This window comes from Typopeltis vanoorti, chromosome 14, assembly GCF_054136105.1.
Source record: "Typopeltis vanoorti isolate ZY-2024b chromosome 14, IOZ_Tvanoo_1.0, whole genome shotgun sequence".
In the NCBI taxonomy this organism is placed as follows: Eukaryota; Metazoa; Arthropoda; class Arachnida; order Uropygi; family Thelyphonidae; genus Typopeltis; species Typopeltis vanoorti.
Window position 1 is genome coordinate 52539398 of NC_143562.1, and position 15707 is coordinate 52555104.

A 15707-nucleotide genomic window follows, 5' to 3' on the forward strand; every position below is an offset into this window, starting at 1 on the left:
TATCACTAACTACCACTGGGCCCATGTAAGTTACAGTTATAATACTCTCCCCCTCATAGCCTTAGTGTAATCTAAACAACCAACCAGTCTCTATAGAGCTGCAATTTTTCCATGCTTCATTCATTTGAGATGTTTGCATGTGAATTATCATCATGAAATGCTAAGCAATTGATATGAAGTCATTAACTTCTTTATACAAGTAGTCTATATCAGTGCTTCCCAAACTTCTGGATGTCAGGGTCCCCTTTGCAAAAATTAAAATATGTCACGGCCCCCCTCAAAAAAAATCATAATAGAGAGATATATTATTATAATATTTATTGTATTTATATTCAATACAAAACATACACAGCGATTGCAAAAATCAAATGCATATATTACATTTTTTGCCTCTTACCGTTTGGTTCTGAAGACGATGCAGGCTGTTCTGGTAAAATATGAAATACTGTCCTTTTTTTTTTTTTTTTGAGTCTGTTTCTGCTTCTTCTGATTGTTCGTGGGATTTTTTTTTTTTTATCAGCCACTTATCCATCTCAGAGTTACTTTTTTTAAAGTAGAATAGATCAAATAATATCACCACTTACCGATACTGGCACACCACAGACTGATAACATGAAATTAATGAATATTACCTAAATAAGGGAATCCCCGGACCAGGAACATTTTTCTCTTTTGTGACTTTTCTCCCTTTACGGTAATTAAGCCTAACGCGAAACAGACAGCAAAGGCAGGTTATTAAAATGTGCATATGATTCATGCGGTATTGACAAAAGATCGCGCAACCAAAAGATAAAAGCATAGCTGACAATTGAGTTGAAATGCTAACTCTCTTTAACCGAATTCCATATGTGAAATTGCCATAACATTTATTATATATATATAGTACTTAGTTTTAACACTTTTACGAATTTTAACATGTTCGGTTGAATTTTATTGCTGCCTTGGGAAATCGAACTCACACACATCTAATTAATAACAATAGTTTTTATTTAGACTGTGTTTGCCCATGCAACATATGGTTTTGTTTCAGTCTATACAGCATAGTTTCTGTGTGAGGGGGACATGTGATTCATTAATTAGTGTGTTTTTATCCCAGTTGTCTCTAATTCCACTATTTGTTGAGAAATATATTACACAGACTCCTCATACTTTATTCACTGGCATAATAAAAGTACTTGTTTTATTGCCTCTGCTGCTAGGGAGGGCATGTTGTTTACCACTGCAAGCGAGTTACTATCTCCCTACATGAACCTGCTTAAGCTTTTTTTCATGTGTGAAGTATATGCGAAACTTTTATTGGTAACAGAAAACTAGCTCGGATGACAGTGATAATATAAAACGAGTTTTGATATGTATATAAAGTCAATATCAATAGTCCCTGGTTACGAATGCATGATGAAAGGGACAGGAAGATTTGGAGCTTCCCTGAGAGCATTCGAAGTAAATACAATTAACCACTGCTTTGAAATGAAACATATGAATAAGCAATATTTACTAATATTCATTAAGCGCCGAAATACACAGGAAGCAAAATTTGGGAACCAACACCAATGTGTGAATTTTTCCATTAAAATATAAAAAATAACAAAAAAGAAATAATCAATAATAAAAGTTAAATACGTTTCTTTTAAAATAAAATAAAAATCTACTTAGTCTTAAAACATGTTACATTTATTTTCATTATTTCACGGCCCCCCCCTCAACAAAACCGAAGGCCCCCAAGGGGGCTGCGGCCCACAGTTTGGGAAGCGCTGGTCTATATAGAAGAAAGTTCTCATGCAAGCTTTGTTTGCTTACATTTGGATAAAGGATTAAACAAGAATATGATTTCTTGGCAAATTAATTTAATTGTACAAGCTGACATGGATTTGCAGACAGATAAAATCTTATTGTTTGGGATTTTCCCCTTGCTGCACTTCAGGTTTTTTCTTATTTCAAGTTTTTCATTCCACAATCACACTCGCAATGTAGCTGGGAAAATACACCCAGTTATTAGACAAAAATGCTTGCATCATGATCTTATCCACTCAGTAGTTAGGACTTACTAAATACTGTTCCAGTTGGTTGGAAAAATTTAGGAGGAGAATAAAGAAGAGTTCAGATGTCATTCCTTAATACCATGCCTGTATGGGTTTTTAGAGATCTTCAAATATTGCACTCTGATGTACTTAGTAGTGGATGGAATGAGCTCTCCAACTTATTGAAGTACACCTATACCTCTTTTTACGCGATAGATACATTCCTAAAAATTACATAAATAGAATTCACATGAAAAGAACTACTGACTCCATAGAAAAAGTGAAGATTGGTTCCAAACCTGAAATATAAGCAAAATAATGAAAAACACAAACATTTCCTTAGGATCATAAGATTTTTATTTATATTTCATGGAGAACACACACATACATATAATGAATTTTAATAACTTTCAAAAAAACATATTCATTTCAGTTGTTTGCTAAGGATTCTATAAAAAAAAGTTATGTTATTCGCTATCAGTTTCTGACAATCAATGCAAAAGCTTTCATTTTCGTGAGACTGTGATATCACTAGAACTACTAGATATGGTATTATCGTCATCGACTTCCATCTCAACTTGTGGAATTCTTCTTGTCATGTCTTGAACAAAAATACCACTGGTTGTTTCAGTAGTTTTAGGCATGAACTCAGTTATTAATCACTGTGTTGATGCTTTAGATAAGTCGCGATATAATTCTCTGTATGATGACATTAACAACTTAAGCTCACTTGAAAACTTCCCAGCGCTTTCTTCATTTGGATCATGTCGGGCAAAATAATTGCCTAAATTACTGGCCAATTTAAGACCCTCTTTAATAATATCCACAGTAAAAGTGGGATTAGCTTGATCATTATTTTCTTCGCTTTCAGGAGTCTCAGAAACAATCTCCACTATTTTGTCTTCGCTAAGAGGTTTATCAATTAACAATTCTTCAATATCTGCCGACATAAGATCATCTAATCCTTCTCCACGAATTTCACATGCCAAACTTATTATATTGGGGAATTCTGCAGTATGACTGAAGGGAACAGGAGCATTCTCTTTAACACATGCAGGCCAAATAGCTTTCCAGCATGCATTCATAGTTTCTGGTCTCAATTCAGATAATAATAATTGAACCTGATCAATACAATCCATAATTAAAAATTTTTCCCACAAATCCTTAACTGACAGTGTTTCATCATCATTTAGCTTGTTCAAAACGTACTGAAATGTTCGTCTGACATAATATGTTTTGAAAGTCGCAATTATACTCTGATCTAGAGGTTGTAGCAATGATGTGGTATTGGGTGGCAGAAAAAAAAAATGCACATTTGGGTGTTCTATGGCAGGATGACCAGGTGCATTATCAAGAATCAAAAGCACTTTAAATTCGAGACCCTTGTCATTCAAATAGCATCTACCCTCTGGCAAAAAATGTTTGTGGAACCACTCAATGAAAATATCAATGGTCACCCAAGCTTTTTTGTTGACCATCCAATGAACTGGCAATTTTTGAAAATCTATGCCTTTCATTGGCCATGGTCTTAATGATTGATTTATGAGCAGTGGTTTTAACATCCGATCTCCTAAAGCGTTCGAAAAAAAATAGGAGTGTTATGCAATCCTTTGCTGCTTTGAACCCACCAACAGTTTTTTGCATTTTTGATATGCAAGTTCTGTTTGGCATTTTTTTCCAGAAAAGACTGGTTTCATCCATATTCCAAACTTGTTCAGGAGTGTGACCTCCATCTTCAATTATTTTAGCAAGTTTTTGTGGAAATGCTTTAGCAGCTGTTTCATCAGTAGAAGGGTACATCTGGAAAGATAGTTAATTTCCTGCAATCCAGTACCATCAATGTGATACACAGTATGTACCCTTTTCACCCTGATAGTGAATAACCTTATATTTTGTAACATTAATTTGGCACTAATTTCTTCTTCTGTCTTGGAGCAACCTTAATGTAATGGAACCATCTTTCCACTCCCTTGGAACTTTGCCAGAGCTGAGATTTAGATTAAATAGTTTCATCAGGACACTGCTAATTCTCTTGCACATTCACAAACAAAAGGCCATAAAACATTTTTATGGTTATTAACAGGCAAAATAGCCATAAAAATAATAAGAATCTAATAACTGTTTGCCTTTTCTTGACACATTAGTCACCTGGCTTTTAACTAGTTCACTATATGAATATATCTACATAAACAATCACATCATCATCCAGTCCAACAGTATTCTTTATGTATTCTTAAAACACTTACATACATGACTAAGGATATTTGCTCTAATGATACAGTTCTCTCAACTGAACTTAGATATCTCTGTCATACTTTCCAAGCCAATGGCCATGGCTCCAACAAAATAGATGAACTACTACACGGCCTTCTTATTTCCCCTTCTTCAAACACACATGAACAAAACACCACTATTCCTGTTCTCTGTGTTCGAGGTACATCTGAAAAGATAGTTAATTTCCTTACAAAATTAATAACGGAAAAAACTCATGTACAAAGATTATTTAATAGTATAATTTTCACCTGTGTGTCACAGGCATCTTCAGTACATTAAGCCCAAATTAAACAATAACTGACAATTCCAAAAAGCACCACCTAAGTAGCTGTTGTAAGATAACTAAAAAGGTCAATAACTTTCCTAAAAAAAATCAATACAATAAATAGTTAGGAAAGATTAGCTGATTTGTAAAGTACTATCTCCCATAAAGGGGATAGACGTAAGCCGTTGGATCTGTTCAAGTTAGGAGAATGAAGTAGAGTTTCACATGTTTCTTTATAAAGGCGTTCCATGAGAAACTGACTTTTGTGAAGAACTCTTGTCTTTCTCCAATGAACTCTGTGTCTAGTGAAGATGGCATGTTCTGCAAGTCCAGACTTTTCAGGTTTAAAGTATTCAATATAAGATTGGTGTTCTTCTAGCCGAATAGAGGCAGATCTTCCCGTTTGTCCGAAATAGGATAATCCACAAGAGCACGGAATCTGATAGACACCTGGATGATTAAGATGTGGGAGCTTGTCCTTAGAAGAAGTGAGAAAGGTGGAGATTTTTCTAAATGGTCGAAAGGCAAAAAAAATATTCACTGGTTTTAAAGCTTTTGCTATACAAATCAAATCTTATATTGAATACTTTAAACCTGAAAAGTCTGGACTTGCAGAACATGCCATCTTCACTAGACATAGAGTTCATTGAAGAAAGACAAGAGTTCTTCACAAAAGTCAGTTTCTCATACAACGCCTTTATAAAGAAACATGTGAAACTCTACTTCATTCTCCTAACTTAAACAGATCCGACGGCTTACGTCTATCCCTTTTATGGGAGATAATACTTTACAAATCAGTTAATCTTTCCTAACTTTTTATTGTATTGATTTTTTTATTTATTTATTTTTTTTAATTTTTTTTATATTTTATTATTTTTTTATTTTTTATTTTTTTAGGAAAGTTATTGACTTTTTAGTTATCTTACAACAGCTACTTAGGTGGCACTTTTTGGAATTGTCCGTTATTGTTTAATTTGAGCTTAACGTACTGAAGATGCCTGTGACACACAGGCGAAAATTATACTATTAAATAATCTTTGTATGTGAGTTTTTTCCGTTATTAATTTTGTATCGATATGTCTACTCATGGTATACCACTTTTAAAAGTTAATTTCCTGCAATCCAGTACCATCAATGTGATACACAGTATGTACCCTTTTCACCCCAATAGTGAATAACCTTATATTTTGCAACATTAATTTGGCACTAATTTCTTCTTCTGTCTTGGAGCTTTGCCAGAGTTGAGATTTAGATTAAATAGTTTCATCAGGGACACTGCCAATTCTCTTGCACATTCACCTAGCATACTAACCATTTAGCCTGCTGTATTCACATTGATATTTTTCAATATGCTGAGCATCTCCAGTTCATCGACCTCAATTCTGACATCAGACTATGCCACATCAACAACTGCAAAATCTCCACCTGGATTGTACACCTTTGCAAAGTAATCACTCAGCAACTCAACTATTTCTTCTGCTTCAGTCAGCTTTCTACCATCACCATTGATTAAAGTTATCATGCCATAGTCATTATTTATCTTACTTCCTACATAACAAAAAAAAAAAAAAAAAAAAAAAAAAACCTCTTGGATTTACTTCGGTTGCTTTGCTAATTTTCTCTCATAATCAGAATTGACCTTTCTTACCATCCTAGTTACTCTTCCTGCTTGAACTTATACTGATTACTTTATATTCCATCCACAATATATATATATTTTTTCAACTTTTGCTTTATATCCCTACTCAGTAAATGGTATACTTTGTAAATGGTATAGAAATTTCCTTTATCCAACTTATTTTCACTTGATTATAAAAAGTGAATAAATTACTGAGGCAGTTATTAGTGAATTCTGTCTTTTATCAACGTTTTCAATACTCTTAACCCCTGCTTCTGTGATACTAGTCAATCTGATTTGTTACTTCTGTCTTGGAATCTTTTTTTACGAGGGTGGTCTGAAAAGTTCTCGGTCTAACAATGAAAAAACGAATTAATAATTTCAAAATTATTTTTATTTTTCAACGTAATCTTCCTTAAGACTAATACATTCATTCCCGAGCCATTATCCTGTCCCTGTAGTGGTTCTCAGTAAGATCTGCAAAACAGCTACCCCTCAACAGCTACAGTCATCTCTTGATTCAAAGAAAACTGCTGACCAGCGAGGAAGTTTTAGTTTTGGGAAGAGCTAGAAGTCAGAGGGAGCCAAATCTGGGGAATAGGGTGGATGTTCCAAAAATTCATAGTGCAGATCCCTTAATTTTCCCATTGCCAAAACATCTTTGTGGGCAGGTGCATTGTCCTGATAAAAGATGATTTTTTTCTTCTGCAAACTGGATCTTTTCTCATGAATTTTTTCGTCTAGGTCTGGTTAAAAGATTGGAATAATATTCCCTAGTTATTGTTTTACCCTTTTCAAGATAATTAATAAACAAAATGCCTTTAGCATTCCAAAACATCGATGTCATGACCTTTCCTGTTGATGGAACTGACTTTGTCTTCTTTGGCACTGAACAACCAGCTTCCGTCCAGTGTTTTGACTGCTGTTTGGATTCTGGTGTGTAATGATGAATCTAAGTCTCATCCATATTAATAAATCGATGCACAAAATCCGTTTTATTCTTATTAAAACGCTCCAAGTGCTGTTCAGGCATTTTCATGCGAGTGTGTTTTGATCTGCTGTGAACAAGCACGGCACCCTTGCACAAAGCTTTTTCATTTGCAATTCTTCATGCAAAATATATCCTACATGTTCTTTTGAAATGCCTATAGTCTCAGCAATTTCACAGACACTTTGACTCACCAGTCATCCAATATCATATTTTGCACTTCATCAATGATTTCTGGTGTTGTTACACTTTTTGGATTTCCTTCACATGGACCATCTTCAAGGCTGGTACAGCCACATTTAAACTCGGAAGCCCATTTCTTACTTGTCAAAAACGAAGGAGAAGAGTGCCCATAAACTTTTGTGAACTTCGAATGAATTTCTTTTGGCGTTAAACCTTCTTTTAAAAGTATTCAATGATACTCAATTTTATCCATTTCAAGGGATACAGACAACACATTTGCTTCAGACAGTTGTATAAAACAAACTACTTAATAGAATGACTTGCAATTTCACACGGATGCTTATGACCCTTATGACCTTGCTGGCCTGGATGGCCGAGTGGTTAGTGTGTCCGCTATCCAGCCAAAAGGCTGTGGGTTCGAATCCTGCTGTGGGCATGGATGTTTGTGATTGTCTGTGGAAATGGCATTTGGTGTAGTTGCGGGTAGTTGTAGTTGGTGGAATGAGTGCTAGAGACAGAGAGCTGTAGAGTAGGTGCCCTCCCTCAGAGTCTTTGGACTACCTAGAGGTGTCGCATAATAATAATATTAATAATAATTATAATAATGATGATGACAGATGTACCAACTTAGAAAAAAAAAAATAGTGTTGCCATGTATGGTTGAGGCTGAGAACTTTTCAGACCACCCTCGTATGTTGGAATTATCTTGCCCTCCATAGGACTCTTCCATGCTTTCCCTTAGAACCTTACCAGAACTGAGGTTAATATTAAACAGCTTAGTCACACTGTCAATTCTCTCTCTTGGACATTCTTGTCACACACCAAATCCCACCCAATTCCACAGCTGTATTCACAGTGATATTCTGCAATATGCAAAGCATCTCCAGTTGCATAATCTTTCTTATATCTATTCTTATATCCATATCTGTCACATTGGACTATAGTATCTCCACCTGGATGATTCACTGTTGCAAAATCATCACTCGATAACCCAATTATTTCGTCTGCTTCTGTCATCTTCCCCTCATCAGCATTGATTAAAGTTATCCTTCTATAATCATTCTTCCTCTTACCTGCTACATAATGATAGAACCTTTTTTGAGATGTCCGTTGGCCTGCTTACCTAATTCCCTCATTTGATTTGCTTTAAATTAAAGATACCAAAAAATTATATGTTTGGTTTAATCCTTTATCAAAGTGTAAGCAAACAAAGTTTGTGCCTAAGGCAAGTGATGTGAAGACTTCACATCACTTGCCTTAGTATCCCATAATGCAAATCACATCTCCTTGCCGACATGTATAATACTATCCATTATGTGAAGGGTCACTACCCAGACCAGTTTCAACCTTTATTGAGGTCTCTTCAATGGGAGCCAGATCTAGAAGTGATACTAAGGTTCAAGTAATACAGAAGTCATATTTTTTTATATGCAAGTTGCCAAAAGGTGTTAATCCTTATTATTAAATTACTCTGGATTGGAGAAAGTTGTTAGAAGTTTTTTCACTTGGTTATACTATATATTAAAGACGTATGTGTGTTATGTTCCATCAAGTAGTTTTTGACTCCTGGCGATTCTATGAACATATGCTCTCCATTCAGATCTGTCCCTGGTCATATCTTTCAAATTTCCAGGCACATTCCAGTTGCTTCTTTAACTCCATCCACTCATCTAATTCTTGGTCTTCCTCTTCTCCTGCTTCCATCAACTTTAGCAAGCATCATCTTCTCCAAACTGTCATTTGCTTGCATAATATGTCCAAAGTATGACAATTTTTGCTTGATGATCGTAGCTTCAAGGGAGCAATCTGACTTTATTCTGTCTATCACTGATTTATTGGTTTGCTTTGCAGTCCATGGTATTCTTAGTAAGAGTCTCCAAACCCATAATTCAAATACATCTATCCTCCTTTCACTCTTTTGCAGGGTCCAACTTTCACATCCATACAGTACTACAGCAAATACCATTGCTTTCACATAATAATAAATTTAATTTAATCCTTTATCCAAGTGTGAGCAAACAAAGTTTGTGCCTGAAAGTATCTTCAGGACTGGGGTAAGGTGGTACAACACCAGGACGACTCCTTGCAAAGGTGGAGCAAGCTACCAACATCCTATCTCAGTATCTCTCATAATGCAAAACACACCTCCTTGCAGATATGTCTAATGTTATGCATTAAGGGAAGGGCTACTACCCAGACTAGTTTCGACCTTTATTGAGGTCTCTTCAGTGGGAGCCAGGCCCAAGTGGAAATACCAGCCAGAAGCATTAGCAGGTCATCTCTGCCAATTGGTGTGCCACCTTTTTAATAAATTACTCTGGATTTAGAGAAAGATGTTGAAAGTTTATTTTTCACTTGGTTAGAAAATAAATTTAGTTTAATCCTTTATCCGACCGCGCGGTTAGCCTAGTGGCTTTGCGCTTCGCAACCATATGCCTGGGGAAGGAGTGTCCCATGTTCGATTCTCGTTGTAGACGTGAGGAATTTGAGGATCTTCCTCAGGCATAGCCAAGTTAGCCGGCCTTGGGCGCGGTCAGTAGGGTTTTTTCCGCTAGTTTATCTGGCATGTTTCATCCCGCAAACAGGCAAATCGGCCCCATGAACATACGCCTCTACAGTCAAAAATATACCCCCCCCCCCAGCGGCAGACCAGGCGACGGGTCGGTTGGGAGTAGTACTAACAAGAAGTCGCATCTAAAAGTAACACGCGGACCCTGCATGGGAAGCGGGAATAACGCGTAGTAGAAGAAGAGTTTAATCCTTTATCCAGGTGTGAGCAAACAAAGTTTGCGCCTGAAAGTGATAGGAGTGTTGGTAGCTTGCTCCATCTTTGCAAGGGGTCGTCCTGGTGTTGTACCACCTTACCCCAATCCTGAAGATACTTTCAGGCGCAAACTTTGTTTGCTCACACTTGAATAAAGGATTAATCTAAATTTATTATATTCTAACCAAGTGAAAAATAAATTTTCAACATCTTTCTCTAAATCCAGAGTAATTTATTAAAAAGGTGGCACACCAATTGGCAACTCCTATAGGTAGAGATGACCTGCTAATGCTTCTGGCTGGTATCTCCACTTGGGCCTGGCTCCCACTGAAGAGACCTCAATAAAGGTCGAAAGTCTGGGTAGTGGCCCTTCCCTTAATGCATAACATTAGACATATCCGCAAGGAGATGTGTTTTGCATTATGTGAGATAGGAATGTTGGTAGCTTGCTCCACCTTTGCAAGGAGTCATCCTGGTGTTGTACCACCTTACCCCAGTCCTGAAGATACTTTCAGGCACAAACTTTGTTTGCTCATACTTGGATAAAGGATTAAACTAAATTTATTATATTCTAACCAAGTGAAAAATAAACTTTCAACATTGCTTTCACGATTCTGATTTTTGTTGCAAGGCTAATATCTTTATCTTTAAAGATCTTGCTTAAATTTGTCATTGCTTTCTTTCTGAGTAATAATCTTCTACCTTCTTCAGTACCATACCCATCTTTATCAATTCTCAATTCGGGATCCTAGGAGCAGCACATAATTGTTACTGCTTCCGTTTTCTCCCTATCTACTTGAAAATCATTAAGTTCACATGTTTCCATAACTTTTGTCTTTTTAAGGTTAAGTTTAAGTCCATATTTAGCACTTTCTTCTTTAACTTTCAAAATAAGTTCCTCCAAATCTTTGCATTCTGCTAGCAAGGTGGTATCATCTGCTTACATCAAATTATTAATTTTTCTTCCCCCAATATTAATTCCAACTGAAGACTCCTCCAGCCCTACCATTCTTAAAATGTATTTGCAGTACAAGTTAAACAGGTATGGAGATAAAATACATCTTGGTCGCACCCATTTACCTTTTGTGAAATACTCAGTTTCTCCAAGATCTGTTCAGACACTAGCTTCTTGTTCATAATAAAGATTCCTCAGAAGGATAATGAAATGCTCTGCTACTCCCATTGTTCTTAACACATTCCACAGTTTCACATGATCTACAGAGTCAAAAGCCTTACTATAGTCAAGGAAACAAAGTGAACATTCTTTTGATATTCCAGTGCTCTTTTTATTATCCATCTCTCTCACATTGGCGATTTGATCTCTTGTTTCCATACCTTTTAGAATTCCTGCCTGTTCCTCTGGCATTTCTCTCTTCATAAACGATTCCAGTCTTTTCTGAATGATCTTAAGTAAGATTTTACTTGCATAAGAAATCAGTGCTATAGTTCTGTCATTTTTGCACTCTCTCTTGCATCGCCTTTCTTCAATAAAGGTATATAAACTGATTTTTTCCATTCCATAGGCAATGTAGTTGTGATCCAAATTCGCTGACATAGAGTTGTTAAAATTTTAACTGCCTCTTCTCCCAGGGTTTTGAGCAGCTCAATAGGTATTCCATTCCCTCCTGGTGCTTTCTTACTGGATAGCTGTTGCAGTGCCCACCTCACTTCACTCTCCAGTATGTAATCCTGCTCTTCAAATTTCTCAGTAATTTTGGAGTCCTTTTTGTAAAGAGCTTCTGTATACTCTTTCCATCTTCTTTGATGTCTACAGCTTCTATAAGATATCCTTTGTGTTTACTTTTCAGTATTGTCACCTTGGCACTGAACTTCCCTGTCAGTTCCCTGATCTTTTTGAAAAGATCTCTTGTTTTTCCTTTCTTGTTTTTGTCTTCTATTTGTTGGCATTTCTGATTAAATTATTTTTCCTTGTCTCTTCTGTCTTGTCGTTGAAACTGCATCAAATGCCATACTTCCTACCATACTTCCATCAAATGTCGATCAGATATGATCCAAGATCATATCTGATCGACATTTGCATTGTTTTCAGTCTCTGTAATTTTACATGTATTGTAGCCACTAATAATTCATGGTCTGCACTTAGAAAAGTCTTGACAGACTGAATTGCACTTCTCCATCTTCTTTGTCCAAGTATATAGTCAATTTGATTTCTGTATTGTCCATCAGGTGATATCCATGCATACAATCTCCATTGTGCTGTTTAAAGCAGGTGTCTCTGCACAAAACTCAACCGGTCTTTTCCCTGCAGTGTTACAAATACCTAAACCAAAATGAGCTGTTATTCCTTGTTCCTTGGCTTCTCCCACTTTTGCATTCCAATCTCTGATAAGTAGCCATAAATCTCTCTCTCTCTTTAGTGTTACATCTATCACTTTTTGTAACTTGCCATAAAATTCTTCTGTGTCTTCTTTCTTTTAAGGTTACATGGTGATCAGCATTCATATTTATGAATTTAGGGACACAAAACACACGTGTTGAAAAGATTATTTTACTGATTAATAATAAAATAATAACTTGACGTTTTGACCCCTGTATTGAGGTCATCATCAGAAGGATATATGTGTATAAGAACCAAGCTACATGCTGTTGCACTCTATACAGGTAAATTTACATCTGCGTTGTTAATCAATCTTTTTTCTTAGCCTGTCCTCTAGTGAAAAAAAAAAATGCCAATAAAAACTACAATAAACTCTGCTAAAGTCCTCACATACTAGGATTCTTCTGGAATTATACAGTTTATATTGTTATACTACGATTATCTTTATCTTCTGGATTTGTACAGTACAGGTTGCTATTGAATGTTCAGGAAAAAAAAACACTTCACCAAGTCTTCTTGTATTGAGATTTTTCTTCGTGGTTGCAGATGGGTCCTCCACATTCTTGGAATGGTTAGACCATCATATCATTTTTATTCAGATTTGGATCATGTTTGAGCATTTCACATGCTTCCTTGAATTTCTGCTCAAACCAGGTTTTGGTGCAGCATAGGGACTTGGTACCTTTCCAATCAATTCTGTGGTATGTTTGGAGTGCGTGGTCAGAAAGGCCAGTTTTTCTAAAATGGAGTATTTTATGTGTCGTTTGTGTTAATCCTTTCTGATTGGGATGGTTCGCCCTGTTTCCCCTATGTATGGTATGTTACATGTGCAATCTATTTTGTAAACCCCTGGGTGGGCTAGGTGTGGCAGGGGATCCTTGGAAGAACTGAGTAGGTGTCTTAATTTTGTCAGGGGTTTAAAGGTGGTTTTGATGTTGTATTTGTGTAGTGTTCTGTCTATTTTTTCAGAAATGCCTCTAACATATGGTATAGCAATAGCATTCTTGAAATTATTTTTGTTATTGGTGCTATATTTGTGGAGGATCATGTGAATGGTTTTTTTTATCCATTTTTTTATAAAGGTATGTTTGATGGTATCATATTCATGGTTAAGAGCTTGTTCATTTGAACAAATGGTTTGAGCTCTGTGTTTGAGGGTGCTTATGACCCCTAGTTTTTGTGTTGGGTGGTGATAAGAAGTTTTATGTATGTACTGGCCTGTGTGTGTGTGTAGTAGGTTTGCGGTAAACTGAGAAGGAGAGACAACCAGAAGGAAGATGTGTGACAAGTGTGTTTAGGAATGGAAGAGAGTTTGTTTTTTTCTATTTCAATGGTGAATTGGATGCGTTTGTGTTGTTTGTTCAGGTGGCTAAAGAATGTATCTAGTGCTTCTATGTCTTCTAGTGCCTCTGTAGTGGGTGCATAAACCTGTATGATGGTAATATTCATTGGATGTCCACTGACTCTGAGAGAAATGATTCTGTCACTCACTGGATTATAACCTAATATATACCTATATATTATACCATAATATACCTAGCCATCTTTTTCCTGAGTAAAAAAGATACTCCATTTTTATGACTTGTCTCATGTCCTGAGTAATATATCATATAGTCCCCTGACTGAAAATTAAAGATACCAAGAAATTATATACTTGGTTTAATCCTTTATCCAAGTGTAAGCAAACAAAGTTTGCACCTGAAGTATTTTCGGGACTGGGACAACTCGTATAAGGAAGCTAAGACTTCATTCACCACTGCCACCTTGTCTTTCACATAATCTCCCACCACTTCTTTCATACTTTCATTCATATTTTGTTTTCTGTCACCCATTACTGCAAGTGGATATGTCTATACAACACTCCCACTTTTGTGCCTTTCATCACAAAATATCACTTTGCTTTCTCTTACTTTCATAACTCTTTAAACAAAGACATCTTGACTACCATTGTTCTAGTTCACATTGGTGTCATGTACCATTCTGTGATAATAAAAGGTCTACAAAAAACGAAACTCATAGTAGAATCACATGAAATTTCATAGACAAAAACTAACAACAATGATCAATGGTATCATCAGTTTTTTTTTTTTAAATCATTCATTTTTTTAGCAAATTTCCATAACAACTTCACAAATTGTTCTATTGGCAATGAAAACTTAGTTAAAAATAAGGAGTTTCACATCAGAACTCCCAACTTTTAAAAAGTCTTCCATGTTTTAGAGTCAAATAAATTGAAAATGATTTGGGTGTTCTTTTTGGAATGGGAAACCTAAATTCACAGTAAATCATTTTTGCATCTGATTTGAACAAATATACCCACCACCATAATGAAATATCACAAATCTTTGGGAAAATGTTGATAATTCAAAGTTGGTCATTTATGTTTCCATGATATTCTAATTAAGGTTTTCTTATACATTATTTAATATAAGTTATTTCATTTTCAAAAATACCAGCTAATGTAAATATACCAGCATATATATCATTATATAAATATGATTTAAAGCTTATAAATATTTAAATACTTAATTAGAATACAATATACATAATTCTAGTTTTTTTCTTCTCTCTACCTTCCTCCTTTTTTTTTTTTTTTTAGGAGTCTAATTCTGCAATAAGGTGGCCTGTTGTAAAGTTATTGACAGGTTTACTAATTCATAGACCCAAAGAAGTCCAAGATTATATTTTGCTTAGTCCAATGGGCATCTCTCGTCTTATGGATCTTCTCAATGACAGGAGAGATTTTATTCGAAATCATGTATGCTGGAAATTTTCATTGAAAATTATTTCACTAAATCTTAAAGTAGTTTTCAGAAGTATATCTTTCAATTTCAAACATTTCATGATATTGTTTTTAAATATTTATAAAAATTCTTTTAGATGAAAAAACTGTTAATATGTAAGATTAGGGTGGGGGAAATGCAAAGATGGCATGTAATGTTGATTCTAGATTTCTGAAATAATTAGTTAATTTATTTAAATTTACTGATGGTAAGAAAAAAAAAACTGAAAATCTCAAAATTAAATTAACCTTGATGACATAATTTTGCTTTAAAGTAATGTGATATTGATTGACCTATCATTTTAGAATAAATTAATGATAGTGTATATCATTAAATACAGTGATTAGATGATTACTAACTTCTTTCAACTGACACCCAGTTTTCTGAGCATCTTGTTGAGACTTATTCCAGAACTTGCTTTGCAGAAACTACTTTACAGAGAGGTACAAAAATGATTTATTCTCTCTTTTATGGCT

At 35.3% G+C, this 15707-nt stretch overlaps 1 protein-coding gene across 2 annotated transcripts in view; it reads left to right on the forward strand.

The window, feature by feature from the left end:
* Nucleotides 1-15707, forward strand: part of LOC150099478 (general vesicular transport factor p115-like) — a 354365-nt gene that overhangs the window by 82971 nt on the left and 255687 nt on the right. For both annotated transcript variants that reach the window (XM_090403647.1, XM_090403648.1), the window contains exon 5: nt 15048-15206. In XM_090403647.1, coding sequence (XP_090259773.1) covers nt 15048-15206 — 159 coding nt within the window. The remainder of the gene's footprint in view (nt 1-15047; nt 15207-15707) is intronic.